At 43.6% G+C, this 15216-nt stretch overlaps 1 protein-coding gene and 1 long non-coding RNA gene across 3 annotated transcripts; one reads left to right on the plus strand and one right to left on the minus strand.

Annotated features, from left to right (window-relative positions):
• Nucleotides 1-324: 324 nt before the first annotated feature.
• Nucleotides 325-10349, plus strand: brpf3b (bromodomain and PHD finger containing, 3b). Its single transcript, XM_037480194.2, has 13 exons — nt 325-695; nt 1715-3273; nt 3452-3614; nt 3787-3918; nt 4419-4547; nt 4983-5295; nt 5862-6131; nt 6788-7381; nt 8082-8163; nt 8241-8329; nt 8525-8616; nt 8731-8885; nt 9117-10349. Exons 2-13 carry the CDS (start codon nt 1739-1741, stop codon nt 9298-9300), a joined length of 3738 nt encoding a protein of 1245 aa, XP_037336091.2. The 5' UTR covers nt 325-695; nt 1715-1738; the 3' UTR covers nt 9301-10349.
• A 1614-nt stretch (nt 10350-11963) lies between these two features.
• On the minus strand, nt 11964-14017 carry LOC134131173 (uncharacterized). 2 transcript variants are annotated; one of them, XR_009956612.1, is made up of 4 exons: nt 13942-14017; nt 13192-13262; nt 12982-13053; nt 11964-12166 (listed from the first exon to the last, which is right to left on the minus strand). It is a non-coding gene; the product is annotated as an uncharacterized LOC134131173 (long non-coding RNA). The 2 variants fall into 2 exon arrangements; XR_009956613.1 differs by having other exon boundaries at nt 13192-13256; nt 13942-13992.
• Nucleotides 14018-15216: the final 1199 nt, after the last annotated feature.

A 15216-nucleotide genomic window follows, 5' to 3' on the forward strand; every position in this document is an offset into this window, starting at 1 on the left:
TATTTGATTAATCCAAACTTAAAATAAAGCTTAAAAATAAATCTATTCTTTTGAAGTGAGTTATTTAAGAATGCCCAAAAGAGAAATTAAACAAGTCTTAATCATTTCCTTATTTCAAAACGAACCAGACAGCAGCTCTGAACAGTTGAATAGCTGAAAATAACATGCCCTATGATTGGATCAAGGAAATTTGTTCCAACAGAAAATTGTGTTAGAGAGTAGAAAGATAATATAATTCCGTGTCGTATTAAATTCCACATTGAAACACGGTGTGCGCCAATAATAGGTTTATTCTGAAACATGAATCCGGAAGTCCTAAGTGGTTACTCATGCCAGTATCGATTTAGCACATACTCAGAGTTCCAAACAGCTAGCCGAAAGATGCTAGAATCTCTCCTTCTCGCAAGATTTAGTCGATAATAAACTCTCACTCAGATGATTTTTCACGCAAATATATCAGTCCTGTTCTCAGTAAACCGTTGGAATTGACTGCGTGCCTTCAAAACGCCTTGTTGTGGAGAAACTGGAGCGGTTTAAAATAGCGAAATTTACCGGCTGTGCCAGAAACTAGCTGACTGGTAGCAGTTAGCTTCGAGAGTACAGCAAGTAAGGCGGCTGGCTAGGCAACCATTACTGTCGAAGCGGCTTCAGACCGCCGTCTGTGAGCTACCTGTGTCAGTCTGCTGCCATAATAGGTAAGACGACTTAATTAGCTCCGTACCTTTTAGTTATTATACAGTAGCTCTGAACTCCTTCCGTCTCTTTAACATGGCAACATGTCCTGCACCTTGTCAACGTGGAACTATAACACGGCTGCGACACTTAGTTCTGCCTATGTTGTAAAGTTAGCAGGTTAGTGATATCTGTAACCCTAGGTTAACTAACGTTAACTCTTAACGTTACTTCTTTCTGTACTTTTATGTCCGAATAGGAGTACTTTCTCAATGCTGGGCCATTCTTTTTCCTTCTGACCAGATCAAGAAATAAACCGCCGCTATAGCATTCATTTGAAAAACGGTAATTTACATTTAAACCGAAGAATAGTTTTTACTTGTTTTTGGAACCGTAAATATGGCTGACATTTTCTCCCAAAATAAGGACACTGATCTGGTATCCTTAAAGCTGGTTGGTTCTGGGCCGGATCATTCAAGCCTCGTCTAAAGCTGATTGGCTGTGCTCTTTGTGTCGTTATTTTGATGTGGCGCATGCTAGCATTGATAGGAGTTGCCAACATGAGATCAAGGGATCGTTTTTCTTTTTCCACATTTTTTAATTTAGCTGTCAAAACATTGGCGTACACATTTACCTAATTATTGATTGATTGAATTATAGTTTCATGAGTTGCAGTGTGTGAAGTAATGATAAAACTACAGTTGATAGTAACCATAGTAAATCCAACGCTCAGACAGGCATCACTGACTTAATTTTTTTTTTGAATGTCTTTCAAGCGTATACACAACTTTTGCATTTGATTCAGCTTGTTCGCATAAATCTAAAGAAATCATAAGAGAAGGTAAGACCGTCCAATAAAACCTGCTAGATAAGAATAATGGATTCATACACAATAAAGATAACAGACACAAACCACTAAATACTATAGCAAGATGACATAGCAATTTAACATTTCACGGTAGCACCAACTGATACCTCTTGTTATACAGTCTATGTTTTGTTTATTTTTCATCATTTTCAGTTCTTCTTTTCATACTCACAGGAGGTTAGGTGTGACCAGTGGCCTATGAGGAAGCCACGTCGAAAAGGCCAGGCGGCCGCAAGAGATGGATCTAATGTTAGGAAGTCCAATGGGACAGTTGGTGGTCGTGGGGGAGCCCGCCAGCGATCCCCATCCCCTTACAGCCTCAAAGCATCTCCAAGTAGAGAAACCCTGTCCTACTCACAGACGCAGAAGGTGGTGGAGGTGGAACTGGATGGTAGGCTTCATCGAATTTCTATTCTGGAACCCTTGGAGATCATAACTGAAGATGAGATGATGGCTCAGGACATTATTGAGTGTAACAGCAACAAGGAGAACAGTGAGCAGTCATCACCTCCCACCAGCAGTGCCCAAACAGCCCGTAAACCCACCACACCCAGGGGCCGCAGGAAAGACTCTAAATGTCCTTCTGTCAAGTCGCCACCACCTTCTAAGAACCACTGCCCCAACTCTCATCCACCGTCCCCTGAGAAGTGTAGCGAATCACAGCATCAGCACATGACCCTGCCTGAACCTAAGTATCATGTGATAGAGACCTTCAGGGCAGTCGACGCGCCGCCTCTGCCCGCGGCATATTATCGTTACATTGAGCGGTTAGCTGAGGAGCTGGAAGCTGAGGCAGAATATGACATGGACGAAGAAGACGCCGCCTGGCTGGAGATGGTCAATGCTGGTCGGAAGTCAGAGGGCTACTCAGCTGTCACGCCAGACAACTTTGAGCTGCTGGTAGACCGGCTGGAGGAGGAGGCGTACCGGGAAGCCCGCAGCCGGGCGCCCTCTCAGAGTGCTATTGACGACGATGCCTTCTGCTGCGTGTGCCTGGATGATGAGTGCCTCAACAGCAACGTCATCCTCTTCTGCGACTCTTGCAACCTGGCCGTCCACCAGGAGTGTTACGGTGTGCCATACATCCCCGAGGGCCAGTGGCTGTGCCGCTGCTGCCTACAGTCCCCTCAGAAACCCGTTGATTGTGTTTTGTGTCCGAACCGTGGAGGTGCTTTCAAACAAACGAGTGACGGCCGCTGGGCGCATGTCGTCTGTGCCATCTGGATCCCTGAAGTCTGCTTTGCCAACACAGTGTTTCTGGAACCAGTGGAAGGGGTCAGTAACATCCCCCCAGCACGCTGGAAACTGACTTGCTACCTGTGCAAGCAGAAAGGCCGTGGTGCATCAATTCAATGCCACAAGGCTAACTGTTACACTGCGTTTCACGTCACGTGTGCTCAGCGTGCTGGCCTGTTTATGAAGATTGACCCTGTGCGAGAGACAAATGTGAATGGGACAACATTCTCTGTGAAAAAGACTGCATTCTGTGAGGCCCATTCACCACCAGGACAAGAGCCCGTCTCAGACGAGGAGGGAGAAGGGAGAGTGGTGGGCAGCAGAGGCAGGGCTAGCAGAGGAAGAAGTGCCTACACAGAGGGCCCCGCCACGCCAAAAAAAGGCAGGAAGGGGGAAGATGATGCCAAGCTGGATAAAAAGAAAGGGAAGAAGGGCTTGTCGACGGAACAACTCACTGCTTCACCACAAGCACTGGTGCCTCAGATACCCACAAGCAGGTGTGTGTGTGTGTGTGTGTGGTTTTATTTTATTTTTTAAAATCTAATTCAATGCTGTTCATCTGTTTTTGAACCACATGATTTCAGACCAATAAATTGTACAATCACAGTTTTCTGGTGGAAATACCTTGACCGATGTACGTTAGTTTGACAAACTGCATCTATCTCCGTTGTGCAGGCTGAATATCATCTGTAAAGGAATCCTCTTCCAAAGAAAAAAACAGTTCATGCATCGGGTGCATAGCTACTGGCTGCTGAAGCGTCAGTCGAGGAACGGGGTGCCACTGGTCCGGCGTCTGCACTCTAGCATCCAATCGCAAAGGACGGTTGAACAGGTGTTGGTAGGGAACCTTTCTATAGTCTCTGTGACTGTCTTTGTTCTGATGATTACATTTGGTCTATTTAGTCATTGTCATTCAGAATATTTCTAAAACAAAATGATTGCCTCTTAGATACATCTGATCAAGTGTTGATACAATCCTGCTCGAAAAAAGATGTCTTTCTACTTTGTAGCCTCAGGTGGATGAGAAGGTTTCTGCTGCAAGGGAAGCACTGAGATATTGGCAGAAGCTTCGGCATGACCTCGAGAAAGCCCGGCTGTTAGTGGAGCTCATCCGCAAGAGGGAGAAACTCAAACGAGAACAGGTACATTTGATGAGGGATGACTCTTGCATGCTCAAAAAGGTGCATACAATGCTTTTTTGACTTCATCCTTTATCTTTTTGATGTTCTGAAGGCGTACAGATACTATGATTATTTAAACTGTAGATCATTTTCAATAATCAATTGTTTTCTTGTCAAACTGTTTTTTCCAATGTCTCTCATATACTCAGTTTACAGTCTCTAAATGAATAAAGCAGCACCATAATATTCACATTTAAGAAGTCAAAAACAAGAGGATTATCAATCAAACTTAATGAGTATGATGAGTAATGATGCAATTAATTGAGTGGTTCAAAATGTATCAATTTAATGTTTGTTACAGAGAATGCATTATTTCTAATGTCAGGTGTTTACCAATGTAGTCTGAGATGTCTGAATGACCATTCTGCTTTTGGCAGTCTGCCTAGACTTTCTTCTGAAACTTGTATGGTTGGAACTTCCACATACGGTGACATCACAGGCCTACCTTTTTACAACTGCAGGTCAAAGTCCACCAGGAAGCTCTGGAGATGCAGTTGACCCCAATGTTGGTGCTGCTCCGCTCCACTCTAGACCAGCTACAGGAGAAGGACACAGCCCAGATCTTTGCAGAACCTGTTGACATCAAGGAGGTTAGACACCGTTACAGCCCACATAGCCCAAGACCAGATGTGTTTAAACAGGTTGTTGCTGTGGAGAGGACAGTTGGAGGGAGAAATCAGACCGGTAGCAAAATTCAGAATGTGACATTATTACCATTGTGAGGAAAACGGGGCTTTATATTTGCTGAATGTACTTGACTCAAAAATGATTGAAGTGAACTGATTTAAGATGCAGATTATAAATCTGTTTCTCTTCTGCCTGCAGTGAGAGTTGCTCATGAAACTGAAATTTCGACTTTAAACATATTTTCTTGTACTGATGTTGTGTTCATCAAAGCTATCGATGTATAAGCAAACAGCACCTCCTCGTACAACTTCCTTTGTTACTTTCACTCATTTCGCTTGTACTGGCCTGTATGTATCCCTTCGGGAATTAATGTTTTAGAGTTCTGTTTTCTTGTCCAGGTCCCTGACTACCTGGAGTTCATCAGCCAGCCAATGGACTTTTCCACTATGCGCTCTAAGCTGGAGAGTCACGCCTACCGCTCAGTGGCTGACCTGGAGTCAGACTTCCACCTGATGGTGTCCAACTGCCTCCTCTACAACAGCAAGGACACAGTCTTCCACCGGGTAGCGCTGCGTCTTAGAGACTTGGGGGGTGCCGTGCTGCGCCACGCACAACGCCAAGCCACACACACCGGCCTGGACCTGAGCACCGGCATGCATCTCTCAGAGTCGCCGCAGAAACGAGACTTTCGCAGCTGCACCTGGGACGATGGTAAGTTAAAGTGGTGGTGCGCCACAGGAAATGTGACACACACATCTGTTTTACTTCATAAACACGCCTGGATCTAACCATCTTTGATACTTATCTAGATGCATGGTAAAGGATCCAGTACAATTCATTATCAATGTTTAACTATTTTTCCACGATAACACTAGTACACATTAGTACACAGCAACTCAAAGTTTTTGTTGTTTTACAAAATTACCATTTGTCTATCAATCACTCAGGCTTTGTTTCATTGCCTTATCAGCTGGTGGGAGTGTGCGCTCACCTGTGCATCCGGCTGGAAACCACTGTGCACGATACAGAGAGCAGAGGAGAATTGTAAACGCGCAACTATGTAGAGACAGAAAAAAAAAAAAACACTCAGTCGTAAATAACAAGGCTTAGTTTGTTTAAAATAATAAGGCTGCTGTTGTGTCGCTTGTTAGAGACCTTCTCATACTGGTGATTAGTACTACTAAAGTAAAGGCTGTCTTTGGGCAACGTTGGCAAACTGAAAGTTTCGACCATTGTGGAAGAATCCTGTCAGTCTAACCCCTTTCTGTCGTGTCCAGTCGACAGCGTGCTGAATCCAGACAACCGGCTCCATATGACTGTGGATGAACAGCTGAAGGAGCTGCTGGAAAAGATGGACTTTGTCTCCTCCATGCGATGCAGTGGCGCCCGAACACGACGCATCCGCCTGCTCCGTCGCGAGATCAACAACATCCGCTACAGGCAGGGCCAGCACCCCCGCCACAGCCGTCACAACGGACATCTGAAGGAGGAAGACGACGATGACAACAATGATGATGATGATGATGATGAGGAAGATGAGGACAAAGGTGGGTGGTGGGAACCACTGGCGCTTTGACAGTATGAAGTTGCCAAATGCATGTACCTGTAAAAGCCTCTGTTTTCAATGAGACCAGTTGTGAACATGAGCTAACGGAACATTGTCCTCAGGTAATTGAGCCAGGGTCCCCCCCACGCACCAACCCCAACCACCCCACAGTCTCCAGTCTAGTAAGTAGGGGCCCACAGAGTCTCGTTAGCCATGGCTGCCTCACAACTCCTCTCTCCCAGTGCACCTTGTGTCTGCACCTGTTCTGTACATCACTCATGGACTCACCACTCTCCATTGGCCACGTCCAGTCATGCCATGTCATCCCACTTCTGACCACTGGCTAGCCAGGTCAAACTGTCTCTCGCCACGTTAGCGGTGCGCAGCACAATACCTGCGATTTGTGTCCGAGTCTTGAAATACTGCCATGTTATCATCTTGCTGGTGTGCAGTAGTGAGAGAAAAGTTATGTATTCACTCGCCTTGATAAGGTCCTCCATATCTGGAGAACTCCCTTTGAACAGGTTGTACTGATAGAATGAAACGTAAGCCATTCTGAAGTGAAAACTACACCCCCACCTCACACTACATACTAAATGGGCATTCATTTGCAATGCACTCTGATGGAAATTGAATACAATATTTATTTTCTTGCAGATGACCTCAAATCCACATCTCCCCCGACACTGGAACCCACTGGGCCGGCGCCTCCTCCGCGACGCGGGGATGCACCTCTGGAACCTCCTACCCTGCGGCCAATCACAGGGGAGCCCCAGTCCTCCAGCTGGCCCTGCAAACGCCTGAAGATGGACGGTGACCTCTCGGATCTCCCCCCGGAGAACACAAATTGCACTAAAACACAGGAACAGCAAGTCCTGCTCCCCCCTATTTTGCACAGCGAAGGACAGGCGGGGGCCAACTGGGTACAAGAGCTCGTCGCTCTCCCACAGCCCATCAACGGAGGAGTTGGACGAAGAACCTCTGTGTTATTCAGAAAGGCCAAAAATGGAGCTAAGCTGTTCAGAGAGAGAGACGCTTTGCTGAACGGAAAGGTGCAGCAGGACAACAACCCGGGCAACGGCCCAACAGCACCCAACTCCACGGCCAGTACCCCATCATCAACACCTTTGTCCACGCCATCTAAGACTCCGCAGAAAAGCCCCGGACCCCCCACCCTCAATGAACAATGGACCCCCAGTCGGCACATGTGCTCGGATAGTGAGCTGGAGAAGACGCCAAATCATTTAAGTGGTGAGATACTTTGTTAGGGCTATGGGTGCTATGGCCCAAAATTATCAGGGTATTCTGTAAGAATCTGGCTGTATCACGGTATCTTTTTTCATTTATTTGATTAAACACAGCCAGCTAGTTAGCTTGTTAAATGGTAAATGAGCTGTACTTGTATAGCGCTTTTCTAATTATCCAACCACTCAAAGCGCTTTAACACCACATGGCATCTTTCACCAATTCACATCCATTCAAACACTAATGAATCTACCATACACAGTTAGCACCTGCCCATCAGTAACATTCACGCACTGTAGTCACAGCTACAGGAGCAATGGTGGGTTTAAGTGTCTTGCACAAAGACACATTGACATGTGGGTTAGCCGGGTCTGGGATCAAACCGCCAACCCTCTGATTGGAGGATGACCGCGCTGTAGTTGTAGCCACCAAACGTGTATCACGTTTCAGTAGCGTAGAGAGAAATAGTCCCCATACGTGCATGCAAACAGCATTGGGTCTCTTTGAAAGATCTCATTCATTCACATCACTCATAACATCCACCTTGATTGTCCGGTTGCGAAAGCTTGCATTGCCCGAAACTAATCATTTGTTGTGTTTCCGGTCTTAATTCGGCTAAAATCTGTGTGCCCTTATCAATCGTTTTTTATTTATTTTCCTCCTGGTCTTCTGAGATGGTTTTAAGATTTCTCTTCTTTGCTTTCAGGACTCACCAACGGATTCAACAAGCCAGCAGACGACGGGTCCGACTCTGAGTACAGCCAATGTCCAGTCCTGCACAGAGAAACGTAAGACGCGGCCCACCCGTTGGTTGTGATTGGTAATGATTGATTGATGATACAATGACAATGACGTTGTCTTACAGCTGCTCACCAACCAAACGAAGCCTCGGGAAACCGGCTCTTTCCAAAATTCCCCTACTGGAGATAGTGAATGGAGACTCTGATTATACTGGTACGTTTTGTTTTTGTTAAAGATGTCAACGGTTGACATGAATTAAAAAAGTTATTTCTTCTGTATCATTGTGGCTTATGGGACATTATGAAGAAGAGAATACAACACTATAATCTCATTGGAAATATCTTTGAATGTCCCATTCATTTTCTGCCTATTTCTAAAATAGTTTGTATATCTGCTGCTGTTTTGCAGGCAATGGTGTACTGTCTGAGGATGGGACAGAGCTGGAGTCCCTGGATCTGGTCTGGGCCAAATGTCGGGGATATCCCTCCTATCCTGCTCTGGTAATTCCTCCATTCTTCTGAGAAACTTTAACAAAATCTAAATGATGAGTCTCCTATAAAAGCTGTGAGTGCAGTACTAGAAACAGAGCTACATTTCCAGTGTGTTTGTTCCAGATCATCGACCCGGAGATGCCCGAGGAGGGCATGCTGCACAACGGGGTGCCCATCCCTGTCCCCCCCAAAGAGGTCCTCTGTCTGGGGGAGCAGAGGCAGGAGGAGACCAATGAGCGGCTCTACCTGGTGCTCTTCTTTGACAACAAGCGGACGTGGTGAGGCTCAAACACAGACGCCAAGTCATACCTCATCCATCATGATTATCATTTTCATTAGAAAAGAAATTGATTCAATGAAATGTTTTAATTTAAAATTAATTTATCATAAAATTAGCACAATACATCTGGTTTGTATCTATATTCATTGAACACACGTACATATATAGCTCAGAATTGTTGAAACGGGTCTAAAGCAGTGGAAGTAGTCATCTGTATTTCTGCGTGCAGGCAGTGGCTCCCACGAGACAAAGTGACGCCCTTGGGAGTAGACGACACAGCGGACAAGCTGCGCATTATGGAGGGCCGCAAGTCCAGCATCCGCAAGTCTGTCCAGGTGGCGTACGACCGCGCCATGATCCACCAGAGCCGAGTCAGCCACAGCCACGGCTTTGTGGCCTCAAACTACCTGTAGGGGGCGGCAGGGAGCCCCGTGCACGCCCAGTCGGCCTCTATGCATTTCCGTTTGTTCTCAGAGCAGCAGGGGGTCCTGCCCCGAGTTGAATTTGTATTCACGCCGTGATCTGAATGAGGTCTTTGCACCGCAAAGAGTCCTGGAACCACTAGTGTCCCACCCACACGCTGTTTGCATGTTGGTGGAGTTGAGGGCCGCGTTGCTGCGGTTGCTAAGCGTAGGGCTGCATAGAGGTGTCAGCTTACTCCACCCGGATGTCTCTGAATCAAATGTTAAAAAAGGTCTTCATCCTATCGTGCTACTGCCAAGGAATCGAATTGTCAGAAGAGACATATATATATGAAACGCAGAAGACGTATGAATGGATCACTGCCGTTTTTTATACAATAGCTTTTTACATTTTAATCTTTTACAGAGACACTTGTATATTTTAAAGGCACATTGTGTATATATATGTATGTTATCAAACATTGATTTAATTTAATGTTGCCGTTTTTAAAATGCGTATTTCAATCAACCCACAAAGGGCAAAGTGAGCTGTGTATACTTGTGGAGATGTACTTTAACTTGTGATGTCATTTAATTGTGCGGTTTGTTTGTGAGTGTGTGCACTCACAGCGTACAACACAATGAGCCAATTGTTCTTTATATTGAATTCTCTTTTTGATACAGAGAAATAATTTATTTATGGGATACAGAACTATGGAGTTTTATTGATTCAAGTTGAGAATTAAATCTTATTTAATACAGATTGAGGTTTGATAAAAACATGCTGCCAACGTTTTTAACAGGAGTTCACATTTGGTTTGGTGGTGATTTTACTCGACACCAGCTGCCGCCGTTCACTGTTAAGCCCCCAGAATATCCTATTTATTAAGAGACTCATTTTATCAAATGGAAAATACACCTTTTATAAGCTTGTAGTACCTGCATATTATACCCACTCACCAAATATTTTTGTCAAAACAAGTATTTCTACATTTTGGAAAATAAATGCTCTATTAAAAACCATTTGTGATACTTAACAGCAGTTTTGTTTTTTTTCGTACTTAAACCAAAAGGGAGGGCAGCCATTTTTGTGTTGTTGAATAATGATCACTGATCAGTGTAGTGTTTTTCATCAATGTGGGTAGTGAAAGCAGTGGCTCCCACGGGACAAACAGCCTGCAACCAACGATGGGCCACAGAAGGCCGGCACTCGGACATTTGCCTGGTAAGTGCACCCCGGTTTAAGGCCACGCCGTGATCCAGCAGCGCTCCGTCACCTCCTATACCTGTAGAGAGAACGTGTGTGTGTGTGTGCGTTCAGAGCATCACAAGAGGCCAATTGTTCTTTATTAGAAATTATTTGATTAATAAAGATAAGTTATTTATTTACCAAAATAAAAGCATTTTCACATGTGGAGACATTTCTCTGTTAACCTTTTGGGAAAGTATTTTTTTAATCAAAGGTATCAGTTCTTAGTATTAGTTCTTCTAGTATTGAATTTAGGGCCGGGACTCGATTAAAAATATTAATCTAATTAATTAGAGGCTTTGTAATTAATTGAAATTAATCTCATTTTAATTGCATAAATATTTGACCTGAGAACAGTGAGAAGTAATTTTTTTCACATGGATTTTGATTTTTGTTCAACCAATTCCAGCAGACAAGTGTGTTGTGTTGTGGATTCCAGCCTGAGAATCTATGAGAATCGAGGTTGGATTCAAAAGCATCAACAGGTGTGTGGTGGAACAGTGCAGGGAGATCGCAGGAAGGCTGAAGTGTGGAGGATCCTCAGTTCAAACCTGCTCTCTCAGAAGGAGGGTTTGGTTGCAGTCAGGGCTTCAAACTGTAAATTTTGAAACAGTTTTGAGGTTTAGTAAACAATCCCAAGGTCTAATATGAGAAACGGACACAATGAGGCATGTGCTTGAATAGCACAAGGGAACAACTGAAGGGCTGCAGGCTCCGGCCAGCCGTGGATAGCTGGCATTCACTGACAGCCAATCAAATTGCAGCTTTATTTTCACAGAAGACCGTGGTTTGATTCCCGGACGGGGAGAAATCTTAATTTATTTTCATTCATTTGCTTTACAACAGAGTGTACACATGAACTGTTTTGTACTTTTTTGTTTGTTTGAAGAAAAATAAGCCTTGTTATCATTGGTCATTTGTGAATACCTGGCACTCACTGACAGCCAATAAATGTGCATCACTGTTGCCACTGTCTAAGGTGCTGAAACACCTTGTCCAAGGCGCTTTAAAGCTATTAATATTGTGCTTGTTTCAGCACCTTGCACTGAATTGTTCTCCTGGACTCTGGGGCAAAGAGACACATGAATGATGAAGAGCTTTTTTACAAATAAATTAATGTTTACCTCACTTTGCTGTCTGCTGGTTATCACTATTTTAGTGGAAAGAGTTTGTCCTTTCGCCCTCTCTATACACACCTGGCTGTACTCAGGTGATGTCTCAATATAGTTAATGTACCCCTGACATAATCGTTTGCATCATCATGACCATCATTTTAGCTATTTATCTACATGTAAACAGTATTTCATTATGATCAGCATAATTTGATGGGTGGTACAATGATTAGAATTCACTCACAGGATGTAATGAAGCTAAAGTTCAAACCAGTGTAATGGCTTCAAAACTCATTGATGACATGTAGACAGCGTGAATTAGATGTATTTATTAAACACAACAGGGACATTCCATGTTGACTACAGAGTATTGTAAGTCCTGTCTCCTTCAGCATGTCCTTCTGCTCACTGTGTTTATAAAGCAGGAAGTGGAAAGCTGCTCCATCGCTTGTCTCCTTCCTGTCTACAAAGGTCCAGTTGGTGAGGACAGCAGGGGCAGAGACGGACAACGTGGCATCTATAAAAACAGAAGACAGAGTACAATAAGTCCTTCTGACCTACAGAATCATACACTTCTGTGGGTAAACATATAATTTAATGTAATAGGACGTGACCTACAAGTTAGTTACTTCTAGTTAATGCTGAATTGTTGGAAAAACTTAAATAATGTTTTGTCTTTGTTGTCTAAGTAATATTGACTTAGACAACAGAGAGACTAACGTGTCTCTCTCACCATGTGTTCATGGTCTGCTGATAGTCAAGATGTTTGTGTGTCAATGTCCAGATGATCTAGAGTGAACTTGTGAGGTAAATGTGTGTCCTAAGGTGAACAGCATGAAGGCATACATTTAAGGATTATTACCATCACTCTGTGTTTCCTAAGGCCTTTTTAATCTTAAGTTTTAATGTTTATCTTCCAGCTACATATTCCAGTCCTTGGGAAGAAGACCTTTGAGTATCATCAATGCACCACTTGTTTGTGTCTCCCGCTTGCAAGTATTATTCAATAAATGTGCTGTTTAATGATTTACACCGGTGTCTTTCACAATTATTACTATTGATAGTAAGTTGACGCAAGAAGGTAACTTTACATCTTCACTTTACTGCAGCTGTACACTAGAATGCTCCCTAGATTTAGTCAGAAAACAGTGCACTGGTTTCGAATTGACAACAAGGAAACCACTTTGAAGACTTTGATGAACACTATTTGTGAATATTCTTAGGATGCAGGTATAGAATACACAGTTTACAGCAAACTGGCGGAACTGTAAGTGATTGAGTATCTTCATGTGGTAGAAACAAAGAATTAAAAGAGAGCAAAAGTTTACTCACAGCTCTGCACTTGATGCTTTGAAGGAAAGATGGTCAACATGGGCCTCCCCAGCTCCTGCTCTTCATCCTTCACTGTGATGTAAACATACAACAATGAACATGTCAATAAATGAACATCTGAAGTGCAAACAAGATGATGTGCATCTCCTTCTGTGTATGGAGGAGCCAGCTGCTTCTGGAGATACACCTGGAGCTTGTGCATCTTCGTACCTGGAGGACAGCTCTTCTTCAGGATGAAGGGTGCAGAGCCGTCATCCCTGCTGTCCCAGATTAATCTGTCACTATGAAGAGCATGACATGTTAATAAGTGTATTGAAGTGTGAAGTAAAGTTCACCTTCTGACCAATAAACTATGTAATAAACAACATAACCATGTTTGCCTGTCTGTTCTCTCATTTCCACACAGATGCAGATATTGTACTACAGTAAGAATATCTATCAACACCACAACCTGCTGTAAATACTGTATTTATAAGTAGAAATCCTTCATTCAAGTAACTTACTTGTTACTTAATCAAAGTCTACAGACAAAAAAGTGAGCATCAAAATAAACCATGAGGATTAAAAACAAAAGTAGCCGCGATGCAATATATATTATACATTATCCTAATCATTGAGGCATTAATGTGCTTACATTTGACTGACTTTAATAAGATCCTCATTTATTAGTTGAGTAATGTTACATCTGTGATATGCAACTAGTAAACAATGCAGCCAAACCCAACTAACAGGTGACGTGACACTAACATAAATGCATTTATTGGACGTAACACTTGTATAAAGTACAGTATTTATGGCTAAAGACGTTTTAAAGTTGACTGTTCTAAATACGTTTACAGTATACAATGTTTAAATTGTATAAGCTGAACATCTGGTGAGAATCTATATTAAATAACATACAGCAGCAAACGCTGCGCATTTATCTGAATAATTATTACACATTACATTTAATGTACTTACAGTTCAGCGTGACTTCCACACAGCGCGAGGTCCGGTAAAGGTGCGCCGTCTCTCCCGTGCTCTTTCCCGGCTAGACTGACGGAGAATGTCCGAAGATACTCTTTACATCCGGGTAATCGCTCGGCCCGCACCACAGCGCCACAGATGGCCAAAGATATATTACATCCGTAGTGGTTTAGCACTACCATAGAGAATGAATGGGATTTGGTTTAGGGATTTTTAGCTAAAGAATCCAACCTACTGTCTGAGGTTGTGGGTTCACGCCCCTTCATGCAGACATCACTTCTGCTTTGAAAGAGTTTTGAGGTTTGAGTAGCAGTCTCAAGCTTAAATACGAGAAACAAAAATGTAATTTGTGCATGGTGAGGTAGTGCAGCACAAGAGCTGAGGAGCTACTGTCCTTACCCTGTAGGTTGTGGGTTCAAGCCCAGTCTTGGGCTTTACTTCAGGTTTGAGTAGCAATCTCAAGGTTAAATACAACAAACAAAGGGTTGGTTAGTGTGTGGTGAAGTAGCACAGCGGAAGAGCTGCTGACATAAGCCCCTGCACTGCACTTGAAGGTTGTGGGTTCAAGCCCAGATGTGGAATTAGCATTTAAAAAGAGTTTTGAGGTTTAACTCACATGCTCAAGGTTAAATAGGAGAATCAAAGTTGCCAAAATGTGACCAGGACTGGTAGTGTAGGGGTGCAAGAAGGAGCCGAAAGCCTCTGTAAGCGCCGCCAGTGGGTTCAAATCCCGCTCCTGCCAAGTCTTGAGCGCACTACCGTGGAGGTAGTTGTGGGGGCATTGTCCCCACTGGTTGTTTCAGAGAAGTGAACGCTGGGGGTTATGCAGAAACACAAGGCGCATTCACTTGAGTTATGATGGCATTGTCAAGAATGATGAAGAATCTTTTGAATGATGATGAATTGACTAAATTTGATGTTAATTGCTAATTAAGCTTTTAGCACTTATTAGCCATGCTACGTAGCCTATAGGGTTCCACCTTTTTGACGGGAGAGAAGGCCGGATGAGTCAGTAAAGATGAGCAGATGTGTCTCATTCAGTGGTCACACTGACATGAAACGTATTACAGCCTCTGAGGGCATTTTTCAAAACAATCACATGTTTGTCTACTTCAGGGCATCCTGTGAACACCCTTAAACTGACAGTCTGGCACAGGGTGTAGATTTGTTTACCCTTTTTGCATCCACCCTCCAATTCTGTTACATTCAAATTCAACTCACTTGTGCCTTTACCAATGCAGGAAGGATGAATAGCATGGTTGATCCTCC

The sequence above is a fragment of the Pungitius pungitius genome, chromosome 1, assembly GCF_949316345.1.
Source record: "Pungitius pungitius chromosome 1, fPunPun2.1, whole genome shotgun sequence".
Lineage (NCBI taxonomy): Eukaryota > Metazoa > Chordata > Actinopteri > Perciformes > Gasterosteidae > Pungitius > Pungitius pungitius.